At 36.9% G+C, this 21,813-nt stretch overlaps 1 protein-coding gene and 1 pseudogene across 3 annotated transcripts in view; both read left to right on the top strand.

Moving 5' to 3' along the window:
- Positions 1-18,233, top strand: part of LOC105491974 (family with sequence similarity 81 member B) — a 52,329-nt gene extending 34,096 nt beyond the window's left edge. For 2 of the 3 annotated variants that reach the window (XM_071098700.1, XM_011758813.2), the window contains exons 6-10: positions 2,231-2,360; positions 4,607-4,713; positions 14,077-14,212; positions 16,078-16,273; positions 17,941-18,233. In XM_071098700.1, coding sequence (XP_070954801.1) covers positions 2,231-2,360; positions 4,607-4,713; positions 14,077-14,212; positions 16,078-16,273; positions 17,941-18,074 — 703 coding nt within the window. In that variant the 3' untranslated portion in view covers positions 18,075-18,233. Of the gene's footprint in view, positions 1-2,230; positions 2,361-4,606; positions 4,714-14,076; positions 14,213-16,077; positions 16,274-16,941; positions 17,121-17,940 lie in introns of those variants that run through there. The other variant, XM_071098699.1, reaches the window with a different exon arrangement.
- On the top strand, positions 7,039-8,732 carry LOC112428498 (RNA transcription, translation and transport factor protein pseudogene; annotated as a pseudogene).
- Positions 18,234-21,813: the final 3,580 nt, after the last annotated feature.

Below are 21,813 nucleotides of genomic sequence, written 5' to 3'. Positions count from 1 at the left end.
TCCCAGTATTCTAAATTATGTTTCTTCCTTCCTATCTCTATGTGTGTGTATATATATATCTATAAGAACACATACATTTTAAGTATATATGTATAATGATGAACAGAATGATAATCAAATATTCATAATGTTACTTTTTAAGCAGGATTTGGGAAGATGTTAACCTTTGTTTTTTAGGCATGATATGAAATTTTTTGTAACAGTCATGTACTATTTTAACAGAAACAATAAAATCATTCTAAAGAAGGAGTAGGCAGAGGAACTCCTTTTGGAATATAGAGTGCAGCTTTGAAAAGCTATGAATCAATCCTTGACTTCAACATGTGGGATTAGGCTAGTGGGTGGTGGTTAGGGGAGGTGAGAATGAATAGGCGGCAACTCTCGAGATGAGTAAATAAATCCTAGCTGCTAATCTTATGTGGGTGCTCCCCCTGTGTCAGGCACTGGCTATATGCTTTGCATGCATGGCCTCCTTCCATCCCTAAAAAACCTACAAAGTAACACTATTCAGGACAGCCACTTACAGTTTTGAAGGCTGAGCACTCCAGGAGACACTATTTGCATTGTCAACCATGTGTTTCTGGCACCCCCGGAGTTGTGTGGTAGACAAGTTGTGCAACTGTATGCAGTGACCATGGCATCATTACCCCTTTGTTTCAGATGAGGAAAACTGAAACCCGTAGGCATTAAGAAGCTTGTCCCAGATCATAAACCTAGGAAGTAGCAGAAGCATGGTCTATCTGACACCAGAAACCACATTTTTAACCAGTGGCCTCCACTGCACAGACCCTGCTGTCCCTGAAGGTGGGAAACAAGAGAAGGATGGAAGGGAGATGGCAGGAAGTAGTGGTAGCAGCAGCCGCCACTCCTGAGTAGTTTTGGGGGCTCTTAATACGGACTCAAATCAGGACATTCTAACTAACCAACAATAGAGGTGCCATTCTGACAGTGACAGTTCGTATATGCAAAGGTGCAAAACATCTTTTGATCAGGAATGTTGTGCCTACCATCCTGCTCCCATTCTTGATCAGACTAATTCCTAGTTTTTTCTCCCAGCAGCCTCTTCGCCTCCACTACAGTCATCTTTAAGGGTGATACTAAAGGGATACCTTCAGGATCTTTTTAAAGAAATGCTCAGGCAAAATTGCCGTCTTAACTCACTTTTGCCTCAAATCTTTTGCACCAAAAACTTTAAGGAAAAAAGATTCATTCTGGGATCCTAAAAATGTTGAAGTCATAAAGCAAACAATATTTATATCACTTAGCATAATAATATGAAAATGTATTTCCTAATTAATATTATTTGATGACAGTCAAAACAGTTATTTTATAAAATGACAAATATCAAAATAATCCTGATAACTCAGATATACATAAGATAAAGTCGTTCAGTGCTCTTCAACCTATTCTTCATGCATATGTGAAAATATACAGAAACTGACCATTAATACACTGTACAACCTGCTCTCTCCCAAGAGAGTCAAGGGTAATGGCTGTGAGGGTGTGGTTCTGTGTGTTATCTTCCCTAACATACTGGGAAGATAATCTTCAGCTCACCTTACTAGCTCCTTCTGACCAGAATTCCTTCCGTAAATTATCACATGCAACTTTATGGACCAAAGCTTCATTCATATGTTAGTGCGAATTGGTTTTGTCTTAACATGGCAATGCCTGACTGAGACCATTCAAGGAACAGGAGTTTTGTTTGAGGCTAAAAGGGTGAGGAATTGGAGAAGATGGATTGGAAGATTTTGGGTTGCTGGGACACCTTTTCTTGCCAAAGGAGAATTGACAGTCCGGGGGCCAAGAAAAGCGGATAAAGAGAGGAAAATGGATTTAGAACATGATATAAAAGTGGAACAAATTTTAATTTTGCCTAACCATAGGCAGCAGCCTGTATTTCCAAAACATCAAAATTTGCTATAACTCTCTATGACTAAGTTAATATCAAGCTTAAAATGTAAAATTTCTCTCAATTTACCACAATATCCCCATCTAAACTATTTCAAGTTGGTGCTCTAGTTTGAACCAATGCATTCAACCTGGTTTCTCTCTCATCAGAAAGAGAAGAGAAAAATGAAGAGATTCCTGAATACACTCCAGTATCTACCAACTCATTCTTCAAATGACTTTAGAACTTTGGCCATCAAATGAATGTGCAGGTGTCTACTCTAGTATTACAAATATTATAAAGATATTGATCTCACACCAATTTCCATCTTGCCATTAGATGTGATTCAAGCATCGTGAAGCTTTCTGGAGACATTCACTTCTTCAGGCAAGAGTACCGGCAAATTGAGAAAGCCATTCAAGAATTCATGCCTGCCCTGGAAACCCTTTCCAAGAATTTGGACATGAAGGTAACTGAAAATAGATGGGACTCATATTATGTGTTACTGCCAGAAGTAAGATCATTATAGCTTATCAAAACGCCCAATCAGGTGGTAATTTTTTAAGAGAACTCTTTTCTTCCAAAGGGTGTACTTCTGACAGCTCACTCATGTACACCATGGGAACAGTCAATTCAATCAACAAATGTTTAATGAATTGTCTGCTGTGTTCCAACACAGTCATCTACTCTAAGCATACACTGCTTGAGTCCACCATTGCTGTTATTGTTTTACTCTCTGGAAGTAGTAAAATGATTTTTACTCAAAGACTATGGAACCAAGGAATATAAACAAAAGAATTTCCTATGGAAGCTATTATTATTAAAAGTCCAACATAAATGTGAATTGTTCATGTTACATCCCTGCTTAAAGCCCTGCAATGGGTTGTATCTCTTACAAAATGACATGTAAGTCCTTTGGTTGGTCTGGATTTTAAAGGCCATCTCTAGACTGACTGTGCTCCTTGACTCACCCTTTATGTCCAGTGATGCTGAGCTCCCTGTAGGTAGGTCCCCACTCACACCAAGATATTACACATCTTCCCCTAGTTTGTGCTCTTTTCTGCCTGAAGTGTCTCTTTTTCATCTTCCCAGTCAACGGTTTCACTAAAGTGCAGCCCAATGCCAAGTTTTCTGTGTTCCACTTTGTCACATATCTTATGCAAAACAATCACTTCTCTTCTCCTCTGAAGTCATCTGGGCAGAGCAAAGTAGAAATCCTCTGGAAATTGGGAATATGAAAGTTTGGCATTTGATTATTTGTTGGTGGGAGCCAGTTAGTCCAGAGCAGGTGTTACTGAGCACATAGTTTCCTCTAGTCTCATCTGTCATCTGGCTTTCCTTATCTACCTCTTACCCATCTTATTAGGCCCAATAATTTTTAAACTCTCTTTGTTTTTCAAGGTACTCAATCATATCAACAACATATTGAAAAAAAAAAGAATGCTGTTTCCAAGTTACATGGTTTGGTATATAAATCTATTAAATACATTTATAGTTTTTATATTTTCCTGTATCATTATTTATATTTTACTTACTTGACCAGTAAAGAGTCAAGAAAAGTCATTTAAAATCACTAATGTATTGTTACTTTTTTGCTCAATATATAAATATTCACAGCTCTCTATTTTCACAATGAGTTTTACTCTTCATTTATAAAGATGACCATCTTTGTCCCATTTTCAAATGTGTTTTGCTTTAAGTGATATTTTACCTAATGTTAATATTGCTCTGCTGCTTTCTTTTCCTTTGCCTTTACCTATAATTTCTCTTTATAATAAATTGCCTATTATTTTATTTCAAACATTTCCATCTTTAGCCTGTTTTAAGTGTATCTTTCTCCTGTAAATAGCCACTCAAGGACTGTTGGTTGCCCACCCAACACTTAACTATTCAAATCCTTCCGTTACTCCCCTCTTTCTTTCATAAGAACTCATTTTATTAAATGCCCGTTCTCCTCCATATGACCACCTTTATTAGCAGATGAATTCTGTTTGACCAAAGCCAATCATGTAGTTTCATTCTGCTTAGAAGTGACTACTTTAGGCATGATTATGGATTGCAATTCTGCATCTATTTTTTAATCCAGTTCTTTTACATAAAGGAACTTTCTCAATGTTTCTAGCAATTTGGAAGGTGCTCTAATCTTAAATTCTAAAACTAGAATTTGTTTTTTTCCTATCCTTAAATGCCCTAAGTCATTTCACTTGGGATTCATTTGTGTTCATGTCAGAATACTATCTGGAAATCTTGGGCCAGTCATGTGTGTTTTCCTCAGAGCCTGATTGTGTATTTAAACATTTATTCAATACGTATTTGTTGATCATTTACCATTGATCACCTAATGTGCACTGAGGATATGGTGGCAGTAGCATAACATATCTTGTATTGTAACTGGAGAGACAATAGAGAAGTAGAGATATAATCAAATTAACAGATTAATAAACAAACTAATGGAAATAGCATGTTTTTGTTATATCATTAGATGGCCTATGATCAAAAAGAATATTCTACACAACAGAATGGAACACTCCCTATTATTCTTTCCTTGAAGATAGCATAACTATAATACTCATTTGAACACAAGGCATTTTCAAGTGCAATCATGCTTTACGTTCAAATCTGTTTCCCGGCTCCTGAAAGGAATAAAGTATATTAATGTGAATGCTGGTGGTTTTGTTCATATGCACACAAAAAACCCTCTTGTACTTTGACTAGGTGATGCAGCTCTTAGGAAAGATAGAGACTGCCAGTTCTGAGCAAACCTCAAAGTTAAAGATGGTCCAGGGGGATTATCGCCACGAAATGAACCTTTTGGAATTCAAGTAAGTGAATAGAAGATTTTTAATTCTGTTAAGTGCATTCCAAAGAGTTTTGACTAATGAAGCATTAGCATGAAATAAAAACCTATCCCAGGAATTTGAACCTGGCCAAGAAATAAAGCAGTGAACTAACACAGAGAATATTCTACACTATAGTAATTTATACATTATTTATAATAAAAGAATTATGAAGATTAATCTTGTCATTCACTTTGACTGCACAATGTCTCAACTGAATTGACACAATCATTTTTGCCCTTCCTGTAATTTTTACTTATTATCAATTTTATATTAAAATGTCTCAAAGTAAAGCACTATGGAAAATAATTTCATTCCTCAAGATTATCAAATATTTTTAAAAATGATTTTGATACACAAGCTTTTCCTTTAAGATTCTTTCTAAGGTCCTCTATTTACTCCTTTACATTATTTCTTTTTAAGACTGGTCTCTACCCCATCTTAAACTGAATTTTTTCCTCCACTCAATGGAGAAAGCAGTAAAGGAGACAGGGCTCTACAAATGTTCAAATTACTGGCTTCCTTATTATCAAATCTCTCTTTTTAAAAAAAAAAAAAAAAAAAAAGATCATCATTTCCCAGGGTCGTGGTGCAGGCAGAGGGAAATTCTAGTCACTTGGATACTATCTACTGTCCCTTACACTCTTATTCTTTTTCCTCTATGTCTCATGCCATTTGGGTTTAATGCCTTGGTCAAATCCAGTATCCTGACAATACTCTACTTTCTCTATTTTTTTCCCATCTGTACTATATTTTATTAAATCTAAGTGCCACTGAATATAACATGCACCATTATAATTTTGTACCTGTAAGACATGAAGCTAACAATTAAACCACAGCATATCATCATTTTAAGATAGCTCTTGATTTTGGAGATGCTAAAATGTGAAATATGTGTGTCTTACAAGTTGATGTAAAACAATTGTCCTCACTAAAATTTGGAGTAGTTGTCGAGTAAACAGAAAATACCCATGTTCTTCATATTCTAAGAAAGCATTCCTACTTTCTTAAATTCTAGCACAATGAGGGTATTTGGTGAATAGCTGTGTGATACTAGATCTAATACCTTTAGCTTGGAATTAAGACAAAGAAAACTGTCCAAAGGAAAAGTAGAAAAGTAATCTGTTTCTAGATATACAGATTAAGAATTGATTGTATAGGGAAGGGATGGGATTTATAAACTGAAATGGGATGAGGTATATTAACAAGTGAAAAAGAGAGAAAAAGGAAATGTTTGAGATCCAGGGCTAACTGCTTCATTACTGATGATGCTTATTTTTTCTGTTTGGTACTGTGGGAATTTGGCTTATGGAAAGTCATCTGAGTAGTTAAATCTGAATCTGGACACTTTTATAACAGTGTAAACTTGAATCTTTTTCTCACTTTAAGTAGTGAAGTCTTAACATTTCAGTAGTATTACAGTAGGTGACAGTGAATCTATAAAGCACGCTTTTCCCCAGGCAAATAATTCTAATAATTCATTTTTACACAACTGACTTTTATATTTAAATTTTCTCCGGTTTTAAAAATTAAAAATATGCATTAATTGTAAAAACAACAACAACAACAGTGAAAAAAGAGGTCAGCATATCAGCCTTCTGTTGTAATCAATACCAGGGATGTAGCCGTCCTCAATTTCCTGCTTGTTAATATAAATATATAATAGAAAGGATATGTATGCATTACATGTATAGAGGAAGCATGGGTTTTAAAAATAATTTCTATACATATTACTCAATTCTTTGATTTTTCTAGTACATACTGGATATCTCTCCAGATCAGTAAATATTCTAACATTTTTATAGCTGTACAATCTTTTAACTTATATATGTGCCATAATTAATTCAACCATTTATCTTATTGCTGAATGGATTATGTTTAGTTTATGATCATCACAAAAAAAAAATGTAGTATGTGTATATCCTTAGATATCCTTAAATACTGGCACTTTTATTTTCTATAGGCAAGCTTGCTAGGTTAAAGAATATATATATATATATATATTTTTTTTTAAATTTCATAAATTTCTTTTTTAAAATGTTGTAGGGTTTTACACTTCCACCAGCAATGTATGAGAAGACCTTTCTCTACATTTTAACCAATGATGAATGTGTTCTCTTTTTAATACTGGCCAAAGGATGCAAAAAGCATCTGTTTTAATTTGCATTCCCTTTTACTATTTGAATTTTCTGTGAATTGCCCATTATTATTTATCAAATTTTGTATTGGGATTTTTGTCATTTTCTTATCAATGTGTAGGATTCTTTCACATTAGAGATATTAACCATTTGACTGAGATATGTATTGAAAATGTATTTTGCTCAAAGAGAAAGTAAGACAGGGTTTTTTTGTTTTTGTTTTTGTTTTTTCCAGAGCACTTCTGTTTCAATCTAGTGTACTGGATTTAGTTTTTAACAAGGTTAACTTTGAACAAAAATAAGAATAAGTAGTTCTACTACTTAAAAAAAAAGTAAATTGTCGCTAATGTTAGGATTTTGAGGTACATATAAATTTAAAAATAAAGTAGATAATGTGTAGAATTTGCTTTTTTTTAAGAAAGAAATTTCTCTGAATAAAGAGATTAACTTTTAAATAAAAGTGTTTTAATAACATTAAAGGTTAAGTTTAGTCAGGCACGGTGGCACACACCTGTAGTCCCAGCTACCCAGGAGGCTGAGGCAAGGAGGATCACTTAAGCCCAGGAGTTTGGGTCACGATGAGCTATCATTGCACCACTGCATGCCAGTCTGGATGACAGAGCAAGACCCAGTCTCTAAAAAAGTCTTTTAGCAAGGTTAAGGTTAACCTTTGTTTGGCTTGAAGACCAGAAAGTTAGACACTACAAGATTGAAGACAGGTAATTTAAGGAACATCCACAGCAGTGACTGGCCCAAGTTCTTTGAAAAGTGTCTCAGAGATGTTGACTGTCCTTTCAAGATTCAAGATCAACAAGAAGCTATTGACTGGTTTCTCTAGCTGTTAGGCTTGAATATGGAGATAATGCTGAAAAATACAAGGACTTACTACCTGATTATGCAAAAACTGCTGACAATGCAACTAAAAATGCAGAACCGTTGATCAATTTGGACGTAAATAATCCTGATGTTAAGGCTGGTGTGAAGGCTAACCTGCTTCAGATTCAATGTCATGACGATTACCTGGCAATGCCTGAGGCAATTCGAATTTTGGCCCAGGAGCACCTGACACAGGGTGCAGTTGCTAAGGCAAATCAAACAAAAGAGGGTTTGCCTGTTGCTTTAGACAAAATATTATTGGTTTTGATGCAGGAGATGCAGTTCTTAATGCAGCTGCTCAAATTCTGCAATTGCTGGATATAGAAGAGCTCAGAGAGCTACAGACAAAAATTAATGAAGCCATAGTAGCTGTTCAGACAATTATTGCTGATCCAAGGACAGACCACAGATTGGGAGACGTTGGAAGATGAACACTTTAGGACTTCAGCTTCTCACCTATTTAGTACAACTGGGAACCATGTACACTTCTGGCATGTTTGGAAATCAAACGTCACATTTTTGGGGGAGGAATCCCAGAAAAGTGACTATGTTCTAGTGCTTTTTTCTCTAATAAAGTTTAGGAAAGTAGGAAAAAAAAGAGCAGAGCTGCTGCAGGCCGGGTCCACCTTCACTCAGGGTACCTCTGTGGTTACCAGATGTCAATCATGGAAAATGACCCAGGTACCTTGAGGGTGGGAAAGAAGAAAAGAGCAATACTGAAAAGGTTTCCCCGTGCCACACCTACTCGCAGGTGTCTTGACAAGGAATCTAGGAGCAAATGCCTTCAAAATGCCGAGGTAATTCCATCTCCACCACCATCCTCATTAGCAAATTGAAATCCAAGATGATGGCTTTCGTGTCACCTCACTTGCCAAGATACAATTAAAACCTGTTAAGGCAGGTTGTCAAAATGATACCAGTGGCCAAAACATACAAAGAACCTTGGCTTCCATAGCCACCATTCCTGGCGGCTGAGCACCAGAAACAGCAGCTGAGACGCCTCAAAGTTGACATGCGCATTTTTCAAAATTAAAACTATGCATCTGGCTGGGCTTGATGGCTCATGCCTGTAATCCCAGCACTTTGGGAGGCCAAGGCAGGCGGATCAAGAGGTCAAGAGATGGAGAGCATCCTGGCCAACATGGTGAAACCCCGCCTCTCCTAAAAATACAAAAATTAGCCGGGTGTGGTGGCGCGCGCCTATAGTCTCACCTACTCAGGAGGCTGAGGCAGAGAATCATTTGAACCCGGGAGGTGGAGGTTGCAGTGAGCAGAGATCATGCCACACTGCACTCCAGCCTTGCAACAGAGTGAGACTCTGTATCTAAATAAATAAATAATAAAACTATGTCTGCAAATTAAAAAAAAAAAAGGTTAAATAGGCAATCTTCCCATTTAGAAACATTTACAAATTCAAGTTTAATGGTCAACTAAACTTATATTGAACTTAAAAGCTACAATGTTTTCTGACGGTTTTCCAGTGAATTGCTGGGATTTGGGCACTCATCACTGGATCCGACAAAGACATACATTGAACCCCTCCACTGTTCCTCCTCCTCAGAAGGATCATCCTCAGAGCTTCTGCTAAGTAATGTCCTAAGCCAACTACTTAGTGCTTACATAGCAAGAGTCTTGGCCATCAGGAAATAAAGCTGTCTTTTAACAAGGGTTTGGCAGGGGCAGCCCTTAATAGTCACTCCCTAGATACCTCTTACTGCTGATGCTTTTTTAGTAGACAGTGATTTGTAAGAAAAGAAAAAGTATTTGGTCAACAAAGCAAATGCATAGACTCAAATAATATCATCCAACTTTGAAAACACTACCACAATAGAAAGTTAAAAATTACCCAGTGCAGAGATAGGTCACATTCACCTTTGTATCTTTAGCACCCAGCACATTGAAACAGAAGTAGATGCCAATGAATGAATGAATGATTTTTGAGCACCTATATTATGTACATTGTGTTTTAGAATATCCAAACATAATCCTTGCCACTTACAGTTGGGAAGAAAAAACGTAAGTGAAAAGCTAAACACAGGAAAAGCAAAAGTTAAGACAATGTTAAATGAGATGATATATCAATAGGCAGAAATAATAAATATAGTAATTGTCATTAATGAATGCCTACCAACCACTAGCGCTGAAGATACTCAATGCACCCAGCTCTGCAGGGTAGCTCTTATTTATCCCTATCTTAAAGATGAGGATATCTACAACCATGGAGATTAATTTGCCCAAAATCACACAGCTAGAAAGTGTCTGATTCTAAAGCTCAAATTGTTCTGATCAATTCATGATGTCTCCATCTCACAATTCTATCTATTGAAAACTAATTCTACCACAGAAATTTTAAAAATGGAAAGACCACATTGACTTGGGTGGCTGGGAAACAGGCTATGAATGTATTGGGATTTGAACAATTTGGAATATCCAAGAAACAAAAGTCTTTCTATCAGAGTAGAGGCAGAATTGATTTTTAGTGTCACTAATTAGAAATCATAAAACATTAAGAAGAAATTAGTTTGAGAGTTCTATCTGTAGGTATAAAGTTAGTAGAAATACAGTATTTCTTGGAACTAATTTTTGGTTTCTGATGTGAAACTTAGAATCTTAGACTCAATCTCTAAAATAAAATAGCATATGGTCTGTCTTAAGCTCTTTTTCAAATATGATTACAAAAAACTGAAAATATCTTCTGTTTATCAGCAAATGAAAGGCCACTAATTCTTTTTACATTCACAGTTGGTCAAAGCCCTATCTAAGTTCTTGAGAGGCTGCCAGCAGTAATAGTTTCCAAGAATTCAAAATCTTGGAAAAGTTCATTCAATAGATTTTTTTAACACAAGACACTGGTTTTGGGACATAAGTGCACTGGCAAAACTGGCCTAGGATAGAGCTACATCCTCATTTCTGTACGTCATCCATGACCAAGGAAGGCAGACCCTGGCTGCCTTCACCACTAATCCTTCACTGCAGCTCTCTTCCTTGTGCTCTGCTGTGTCTGTAGATCTTCACTCAGCTTTCCTTCACTCTTTTGTAACTTTCTCCCTTGCAATTGCTCTCGGTGTATATTTTAATTTGATTAAATCAGCATAAACACTTAAAAACAAAAACATAAAAACAACCAATAGCCCTCATCATCCTAGTGAGGTCTCTAGCTATAATTTAAATGTCTGACTTTTGTGTTTTGAGGAAAAGGAAAGAAAAAGCTCTATCTAATCACCTATCTATCTACATCTAATAGAAATGCTCTTACACCTATTGAAATAGAAGATTTGGGATCTAAAATGTGAATGTTATCTAAGATAGATTCATACTGTTGACATTTTAACTGTAAGTTCTGTAATTAATAGATTATGGCAAATCATGTCCATTATGTCTGGGAAAATCCTATGCAAAGAAAAAGAGTTATACAAACCTTTATTTTACTTCTTCTTTTCATCTCTCAAGGAGATTGCTGTTTCAAAAATGCTTTCAAATTTTAATAAACTACCAACAGAGTCCAACTTCTGAGTGTTACTAGGAAAATTAATTCTCAATTGCAAGCAAATCTCATAATAAAAGGATCATAAGTAGTAATTCATTCTTTATGGCTTTAATTTCAGAATTTTAATTACTGATATGCCCTTCCAGAGATACTACATGGGCATATTTAATGGTTCCTTGGTTTTCAGAGGGAAGTTAATATTGTATCAGTGATAAAAGAGTAGATGCTCTCATTTATTTGTTATACAGTAAAGGTGAGCACTGAAGGCTGGATTCTCAATTGTAAAGCTATCTCTTGATTATCTGGGGATTTACTGGCCCCCTAAACTATGACTATTAATTAATACTTCCACCAGAGGCAGGGAAAGGAAGATGAAAACCAAAATAGATTAGATTTCTAAGTAAATTCACAAATCTATGATTTGTTATTTGTCAGCAATGCTAATAAAAGATACTTAATGAGAAAGAATGATCCATTTGTTCATTTAGCCAACTATTTATTGAACACTCATTATATTCCAGGCATTGTTCTCAGCCATAAACAATGCAAAATTCTTGCTTTCATGGAGCTTAAGTTTCAGTGGAGGAGATAGAACACAAATTAGTGTATGTCAGATGGTGGTGAGAATTTTGGAGAAAAATTAAGTAGGGTAAGAGAATAGGAAGTTTCAAATAAGGAGAAAGAGTTCTATTTTTTAAGGTGGTGTATGAATGTAAATCTGAATGAAATGAGGGCAGGAGCCAATAGATATTCTGAGGAAGAGTATTCCAGATAGATAAAACAATTGGCTAAAATCAGGGAGTCTACATATTCAGTGGCTGGGTTTACTTGTCTGAGATCCAATAGCTGTTAACCAATAGCACAGGTGATTGGAATCATAAGTAGACTAAAGAACACAAATAGAAGCCAACTCCGTCGTCTGCAGCATTGAGGTACTCAACAGTCAATCAAGATATGCCTCATATCTATGTGAAAAATATCACTCTGTGTCAAAAATAATGAGAGAATTCAGAGGACGAAGATCAGAATTTAGCTATTAGACTGTAACTAATACAACTCTTGGAAAATGAACTTACATTTCCCATTCCTTGGTTTCATCATCTGAGTCAGGTTTTCTCAACCTTGGCACTATTGGTATTTTTGGCTGGATCATTCTTTGTTGTGGGCCTCTCCTATGCATTAAGACGTTTCTCAGCATCCCTAGTGTCTACCCACTAGATGCCAGTAACATCTCTCAGTTGTGACAACCAAAATTGTCTCCAGACATTACCAAATGTCCCCTGGGGGCGAGAAGGTGGGAGGGGGCAATTGCCTCCTGTTGAGAGCCATTAGCCTAAAAGCAATGATTTCACAGAACTTGTATTTTCTAATAATTAGCCCAAACACTTTTTCCAAAGAGAAAGAGAGGCATGTACATGCAGTGTATGTCCAGGATGATTTAATCATTAATTTCCAATGATAAACATCACAAACTAAATTATATGCATATAATTTTGTCTGAAAACATCAGAGCAATTATTAATTTAACTGTCTGTACCATACATTGTAAAACAGTCTGAATACTTTCAATAACAAACATTGTTCTTGCCAATCTAAAAGTTTTACCTATTCTAAAAGGGAATTTGAAGCCGACATCTTATCACGAGCAAGTCATATGCAGAAAACACACAGAAACCACTCACAAGTCCCCATCCCTCATCCTACCTCTTCCCAGTCCCATACCTGATTTAATTCAGATTGGAATCCCCTCTCTCCTCAAACCCGCAGCCACTCTACAGTGACTTTTCAACTGATGATATATGATTCCAACCCTTTTATCCACTTCCATTTTTAAAAATCCTTCATTCTCTGTTATTTAATACTTCTATGGTGCAGCATCTTGACAGGTCCCATAGGTCCCTTCCTATACCTCTATTACTTCTGTTTTTGCCCCACATGAGTAATTCAGGGCCTCTTTAAAGGCCCCCTATAAAAAATCCACTCACACAGACTCCTTGGTAGCAATGGGGACTTTATGGAAGATTTTGCCTGAGACAAAGGCAACATAAAGTCCCCCTTGGCGCATTTCCCAGGTTCTTTGGGGGCTTTCTCCCTCCACTTTCCTGCCTCTGACCTTTCTCTCCTCTGCTAGAGAAAGGTCAGAGGCAGGTCCTCTCTGCCCCTGCTCCTCTCCCAGTCACATACTGGCACTTAGCAGGAGTCAGCAAACTGTCACCCTTAGCCACATCTACCCACAGCTAAGAATGGTTTCTATGCATTCTAATAATTAAAGAACTATATTTCATGACATGTGAATATTACATAAAGTTTGATTAGACTATAACCATACTCATTTCTTTACATACTACCTGTGGCTGCTTTCCCACTGCAATGGAGCATTGAGTGGTTGCAATAGAAAACATATGGCCCACGATGCCTAAAATATTTACTATCTGGCCTTTGACAGACAACTCCTAGCATGAGTAATAGTCCCCACCCCAAGTGAACTTATCAAAGTATTTCCTCCACACACAACCAGTGAGCCCCAGGCCATGAGAGCAATTCTGCATGGATAACGCTACATTTCAGTGTGGCTGTGGTTAGCTCCTAGCCAACAGTGCTCCTGTCATGTGTGTATGTATTTTAGGGTATGTAGAGGAGGTGTTAACAGTAGCTGGACTGAACTCAAGCTCAGGACAGGAACCCAGAGTGTACTTGCCTTGCCTCTGCACCTCCCATTATCACCCCACAAATACTTGGCTAGGCACATTGAGTCTTATCACCTCAAAAAACTGCAGACTTTTTCAACACTAATTTTTTACGTTTAAATTCACTTATTAAAATGAAACAAAACATTTTTTCCCTTAGATTTAATTCACTTTCAAGTAATCTGTATGAAGAAGTTGAGAATAATAAAAAATGGACAGAAAACCAATTTCTCAAATATAGAAAAGACCACCTGGGCCATATAAATGAATGTCTGAAGGTCCTACAGGAGAAACTGGTGAGGAGTTCTGTTATTTTGTGAAGTAAACACCTGCATGGTCCTTGTTAGCAGGGAGTAAAAGGTCTGGGAGGTTGCACTTCTACATTTATGGTAATCTTCACTGCTTCAGTCACTTTTTTTTTAAGCACCACAATAGGAGCCCAGAGGCCTGTCTTCTGGTCCTGTTTGCTACTCCCCAACTCTGCAAACCTGTCTTTCTCAGAGTGTGCTCTACCCGTATCAAAAGAATCTGAAGAGGTTTTAAAAAAAAAATACAGGCCTGTAATCCCAGCACTTTGGGAGGCCGAGACGGGCAGATCACGAGGTCAGGAGATCGAGACCATCCTGGCTAACACGGTGAAACACCGTCTCTACTAAAAAATACAAAAAACGAGCCGGGCGAGGTGGCGGGCGCCTGTAGTCCCAGCTACTCGGGAGGCTGAGGCAGGAGAATGGCGTAAACCCGGGAGGCGGAGCTTGTAGTGAGCCGAGATCCGGCCACTGCACTCCAGCCTGGGCGACAGAGCAAGACTCCGTCTCAAAAAAAAAAAAAAAAAAAAAAAAAAAAAAAAAAAAAAAAAACAGATTGCCACCCCAGCCCTAGGGAATCTGACTCTCTAGGGGCCTCCCCTGGGAATCAGTCGTTATAGGCACACTCCCCGGGTGATGTGCAGACAAATCATTTGACTTTTCTGGAGATCTGTTAGTAAATTAAAGGTTTCCAAAACTCCTTTTTCAGATCAGACCATGTAAAGACAGCGGCAAGCTTTGGGGTGAGGCTACCAAGGTACATGAGAAATATACTTATTTCAAGAGTCCCCTGTTCCACTGCAACCATCACATCTTACCCAATAGGAAGGGCAGCACAGCGCCATCACTGTGGTCAATGGCTGCCAGTCCTGCAGTTGACTAAAGATGTTTTGAGAACTTAGGTAGAGAGACTTCAGGCAGAGGCCGCTCAGGAAATAATGTCCCCAGCTCCAACCCGAGTTTGTAAATAGCTGATAGAGTTACAAAGGAGTCCAAGAGTTGGAGATGAACAAAGCTTTATCGCTGGTAAGGCTACTGAAGTATGTGTGGTGAGATCGCAGCTGCCAAGTGGGGCTGCTAGCTCTTCACTCCTGAATTAGGCAGATTCCTTTACCAGTTATAGGCGGCACTAGGTAACCATGGGGTCATCGTGCAGGCAGAAACCTCCCACCATAAGGAACACAGAGACTGGAATCCACCAACTCTTATTCCTGAGGTAGATGGGGCCAAAGAGAGGAGAACCAAAGGGGTCATACCTGCCATGCCCAGCTCCTGCTCCCAGATTCCCTGTGGAGAAGTGAGGAGAAAAGCAGCTGATCATCCTAAGGCTGCCTCTGCAGTCCCTACCTTGGTTGCACGTTAGAATCACCTGGAGAGTGCTTAAATCCTATCAGTTCTTGAGCTCCATCACAGACCAATTAAATCAGAATTTCTGGGGGCGGGGGGTATGGTCCAGGTGATTCTAGTAAATGACTGGAATGACGAATCACTATTCTAGCTGAAGTCTGTCCACATGGAGGTATAAAATTCGAAGGAGGATGTGCAAGGAGCTCAGGAAAAGTGGTATCTAAAATATCTTTGAATATTAGACTAAAATGCCAAATTCTCAAGGAATTTGGGCCACATTACAGCCCTTTTCTTTTATTCCATAACATGTTGAATTCCAGAAACTACAAATGAACAGGGCCAAAGGGATTAACTCTTATACTTATGAACACAGTTTTAGATACAAAGGAACTTGGTTTGAATTTTCATGCTCAGCATGGAAAAATGAATGTTAAAAACATTTTCTCTAAGCTGAAGGATAAATCCATGTACGTTTCAGAAGTTTTATCCCATAATCTCTTTTACAGGAAAAGTCTGAAAATAAAATGGAAGAAAAACTGCTGCAGCTTTCAAGCAAAGTAGAGAATTTCATTAACACAGAGAAACAGGAAACACAACTAAGTAAAGTAAAGCAAATGGAAAATAAATTGTCCAAAAAGATGGAACAAATGGAAAAGCAGATCTGGGGTGAATTAGAGACAATGCAGAATGAATATCAATCAGGTAGAATATCTGTCCTTTCCTGTTCAATCCCTCAGTCTTCCACTTTGAGCTAATGGTCAGGGATCAATCTTGTCATCAGTGACATCCTTATGTATTTAATCCACTTTTCTAAATATCCTATAGAATATGAGTATTATACTGGAAGGCATATAAATAAATTAACTTTCTTCACTCATACTTGGAATGTCACAGGCCTGCCATTGGCGTGAGATTTTTTTTTTTTTTTTTTTTTTAACTAAGATCATAGAATCACGGAATTGTCAGACTTGGAAAATCCTTGGAGATACCCAAGACGTGACTTGTGGGTATGTTATGAAATTAAGAGCCTAAATCAAATGCCCTTCTCATTCAACTATAAGTAATGAGCTTGGACAGATGTCAGACTGGAGACCTGACCTTTAGAAGTGAGAAAGAGGGATGAATTAGTAGAGTCCAGTATAATGACTGCTTTTCTTTTAAAGAAGCTAATGGCAGCAGTGTCAAGCTGAGCTAACATCAAAGAGGATTAATTTGAAAGGCTCTTCTAATTTGTCAAAGAGAAGGACATGGGATAGGTGCTGTGGAGCAGCCATCTGCCTTGAGTCATAATTCTGAGAGAATTACCAGGGCTCAGAAGAATTTCTTTACTAGAGAAAGTCCCAAGTAATTTTTTTTCTTTTTTCTTCTAGATCTCAGAAAAATTCATGTGTAAATTCTACCAAATTTGGTCCTGTAGAGAGATACGTTGGAGGTGCCTTGGGAGGACATGATGGTCTCAATCTGCCAGATGTTCCTGGCATATAAGTAGAATTTGCTGCCTGGAAGTTCAACCCTCACAATATACCCCTCCCACCGTCATATCAAAATAATGAATTATCTGGCCGGGAATCATGTCCCAAACTTAACTGGCCCTTCTTTTAAAGGCCCTGCTTTCTGTTTAACTATCAGAGGTTTAATTGTACTTATTCCATTAGTAAAACTTCATTCCATTAGTGAACTGAAAAGGAATATACCATCTGCAAGTTCTTTCATTTTACTAACGAGGAGGAGTTCTAGAAAGTGGGAACTTCAAATTAACGGTTTGCTGCTTTATGCCTTTAATAAAAATGTGTTGAGAAACGACTATGTGAAAGGCCCCAGTGAATAACAAATGGGTTGTGCCCTAAGACCTTGAGGTTTGATAGGTCTGTGGTCATGAGTGACTAGACGTAAGAGATACACAAAGTGCCAGGAGGGAGGAGGGCAGCAGGGGGCTGCTCTGAGGTCCCTCAAATGGGCGACTTTCAGAGAAGTTTTAAAATCTCCTCTGGGATCTTTACCTTCAATTTGGTAACAAGACTGAAAAAAAAATCACACAAATCTCTTGTCAAAGCATACGGAAAGAATAAAATATTTTAAATTTCTCTCTTGCAATATAGAATTATGCAATGTATTTGCGGAGAGGAGGAGAAAAATAATTAATTTCACAATGAAACCAGATAACCAGATATAAGTTGAAACACTATTGTGAATGAATCTTCATGACATACAAGAAACAGATTATGTACAATTTTTGGCTGGTCTTAATAGAATTTAATGCCCTTTGAATTAAATGATAATCAATTATGGTAGGACTGCCAATCAGCAACTTTTTAAAAAAAAGTTCTAATGCATTGTTTAAGTGTACCTATTCTTTTACCCTCTTACAGGATTTAAATCAATTCATGACTCTCTCAGCTCTCTCCAGCAAATACAGAAAACAAAGATGGATTTAGAGAAATGTAAAGTACAGAAAGACCTGAAGAAATTACAGCGTAAGATAGTGGAACTCCAGGAAGTATAAACCTTTTCAGTCATCTTCTTTTTCACCAGCCAATGGAGTGATTTGTTGGGAAAAGTTCTGAAGAAGAAAGTTACTATCTCTGGGATGTTTACTGCTTCTAATGTCTCCTTTTAAGGAGATGAATGTACCAGAAAAATAATAAAGCACAGAAGCTTTGGATGTCTTGCATTTATTAATGAAAAAACTAAGAAATTTCCTTATATATCTGCCTCTCTCTCGATAGATAGATAGATAGATAGATATGTATATGTGTGTATATATGTGTGTGTGTATATATATATAAATCTAAAATAACGAAAAAGGAATCTACATAAGGTATATGAGTGAAGTAGGCCAGTTGTAATACATTAAAGAATGACAGGAGCTCTGTCAAGTTGGAGAGCACGTACTCTGTCTAAAAATAATAGCTACTATGTAGTGACAGTTCATGACTAACATATATATATATATATATATATATATATAATCCATTATTATCCAAAATTCCATTTTTCAAGAGAAATCCCTCTATTTTTAAGCTTTAGCAACTAGTTCAAAATAGTTCTCAAACTATGTGAGATGCCTGTGGAGCAGATATGACCTAGTGGTCAGTTTGCAACTTCTAATCTCAATGTTTGTAGCAAGTTTAACTTATGCATATTTAAAATATATTTCCCTTGTGCTCATTATGTACCAGAATTATAAGCAATTAAGAGCCAAACCATGCAAAATAAGAGAATACAACAGCTTCCATGAAAACATATCCAGCGTAATTTGACCTAGGCGCTAAATTCAGAAGTACTTCATAAATGCTAGTTTCCTATATAATTAAAAATTGTCGGCCAGGTGCGGTGGCTCACGCCTGTAATCCCAGCATTTTGGGAGGCTGAGGTGAGTGGATCACCTGAGGTCAGGAGTTTGAGACCAGCTTGGCCAACATAGTGAAACCCCTTCTCTACTAATAACACAAAAATTAGCCAGGTGTGGTTGCGTGCGCCTGTAATCCCAGCTACTCAGGATTGAGGCAGGAGAATCACTTGAACCCAAGAGGCAGAGGTTGCAGTGAGCCGAGATCATGCCATTTCACTCCAGCCTGGGCAACAAGAGTGAAACTCAGTCTCAAAAAAAAAATTGTTTAACTTTTCTATATATAAATATTAAATGTAGAGCCTAATATTGAGCAGTAAATTCATGAAAAATAAAAACGAACTATTCATGATATGCACTCTGCTATAACAAGGACTAATTTCTAATCACATAACTTTTGTAAGCTTGGCAATGGGACCTTTGCTTCCAACTTAGGCTCCTTCCTTGGCTTAGGGAAGAAAAGTGACAACTTCTCCCCTAATACAGAACAAGTTTACCTTCTAAGTAAATTTTTGACTAATGGTCACTTCTATAATTTTTTAACTGTATGAAGCATCCCCTTTTATTGCTATTAATAACCCACATGCAGCATCATTGAGTCTATAATTGAAGGGATTTTCATAGCAGAATTTCACTTAAGAGTTTAAAATGCAGTATGTTTAGTGATGATATGGTATCCAATGAAAAAGTAAGAAATATTAAAATAATGCAATAGTAAGTGTCCTTTGTAACCAAGTATCATGCTAAGGCAAAAGGCTAATATCCCAAGCAATCCCAAATAACTCTTACAAGTAAATAAGAAAATAATCAATCAATTTTTTTTCAAAATGGGCAAAGGATATGAACAGGCAAGCCATAGAAGAATATGATAATATGAAGGTATGAGATGTCCAACTTTACTGTTAAATAAATAAAAATTAAAGAAACCTGTAGCTACTGTTTTCAAGACTGGCAAAGAGTAAAGTGATTGATAATATTGGGCTGGCAAGGGTGGAGAAAAAGTGCACTCTTATACATTATTGGCAAGTCTATAAATTGGTACAATGATTTAGATGGCAATTTGAAAACATCTGTTAACATTTTTAAATGTAAATACCTTTTGATCCTGCAATTCATGGCTAGAAATTTATATTACAGGGGAAAAATACTCCCCAAGTGTGCAAAGATATATGAATAAGAAGGCTCATTACAGCATCATTTGTTACAGTTTAAAAAAAAAAAAAAAAAAAAGGAAAAGAAACACCAAAACCAGAAAACACTCAAATATAAGGAATTGATTGATTAAATGGTATTAACCAGACCACTCCCTCCACCACCCAATGCTGGATAGCCCTTTAAAAAGAACACAGAAAGATGTCCAAGACACACTGTTAGGTGAAAAAGACAAGTTTAAAAGCAATATGGATATGATCCACTTTTGTGATAAAATGTTTTAACTAAGTTAAACATAATATGCATATACTGTATACCAAAAAAGGTAAGAATTTACAACAAACCTATTGGATTCTATTTTTTAAAAAACTTCTGTTGTCTACATTAAGGATTTATGAAAGCTTTTATATTTTTATATAATATTTTTGTTTCTACTAAAAATATTTTATAAAAACAACAACAAATATAATAGGCTGAAAGAGTCTTTGTAATAAATAAATGATTTTAGGGAGTGTTAAATTAGGAATTAATACAGACTAACAGTCAAGTCATCTCACTCCCTTTTTGCTCTACAGACATGGCTACAAAAGCAGATGACACACAGCAACTGAAAAAAATATATATATTTTCTCCTTGTTCTAAATGTTCTAAATTAATCAATCAATTAATGTTCTAAAATGTTCTAAATTAGATTGTAGTTCATATAATAGTGTAAAATCAGGCCAAAAGTTTTCCCAGAATAGATCTTTCATTGTTATTGGCCAGGACAGTAACATGTGGGGCAGTAAATCAAAGGATCAAAGAATCCTCTACCACCACTCTCCTACTTGGGATGCCAAATTGAGGTGTTCACAGGTTTGCACAGACTCTACATAGTCAAAGAACTATGCTCATTGAGTAGGTGGACCCAGGTTACTCAAGAGTCTAAAGCTTATGATGTTTCAGTTTGTTATTGATGTACTGTCCTGATGCCAGATGAGTTAGCACAGAAGTCTGTAAGAATATTCCTGGAAGCCCCTGCTACATCAGGACAGCCAGTAGTAACTCCATACAGAAGTGACTGTGAACAACATGAATATATCCCTGTAATCCAAATGTATCCCCAACTCAACTTCTCTTTGTCCACAGCCACTCCAGCACCACCTGACATCAAGGGAAGTGGGAGTGAAAAGAGGCAGCAGTCTTAATAAGTGGTATTCATCAATTATGTTTAAAATGTCTTACTTCTGTAAATTTGACAATGATCTTGTAAATACATGGCTAGGGCTAATGCAAGCAGGAGCCCCTGAAACTTAAAAGCCATTGTTTCACAGTAAATTCACCTCTGTTCAAGGGACCAGTGGAGCACTGGGCCTCCTTCCCCTTGCATTTATTTTGACAGAGATCCAAAAAGATAAATAAAACTATCCTCCTAAAGAAGCTCAATATACATGGCACTTTATTCCATATCAAGCAATATTACTTAATCCTTTGGGAAATGTCAGACTTCTTTTCCCACAAATATAGGATGATTGAGCACTGGAGAATCTGCAATCCAGATCCACACTACAGACTTGAGGCATATGTTAAAATATTCTCAGTTTTTACTTTAAGTACAAACACCATTTAAACAGTCTTGGATAGTCAAGGGTCCTGCTGCCCTTAAATTTTCTGTTGTTTCCTTCCTATTATCAACACTTGCTCTTAGAAAACATAGAGGAAAAGCCCCTTGACATTAGTTTTGACAATGACTTTTTGGATA

The sequence above is a fragment of the Macaca nemestrina genome, chromosome 6, assembly GCF_043159975.1.
Source record: "Macaca nemestrina isolate mMacNem1 chromosome 6, mMacNem.hap1, whole genome shotgun sequence".
Taxonomy (NCBI): Eukaryota; Metazoa; Chordata; class Mammalia; order Primates; family Cercopithecidae; genus Macaca; species Macaca nemestrina.
This window is presented reverse-complemented; position numbering and strand designations above follow the sequence as displayed.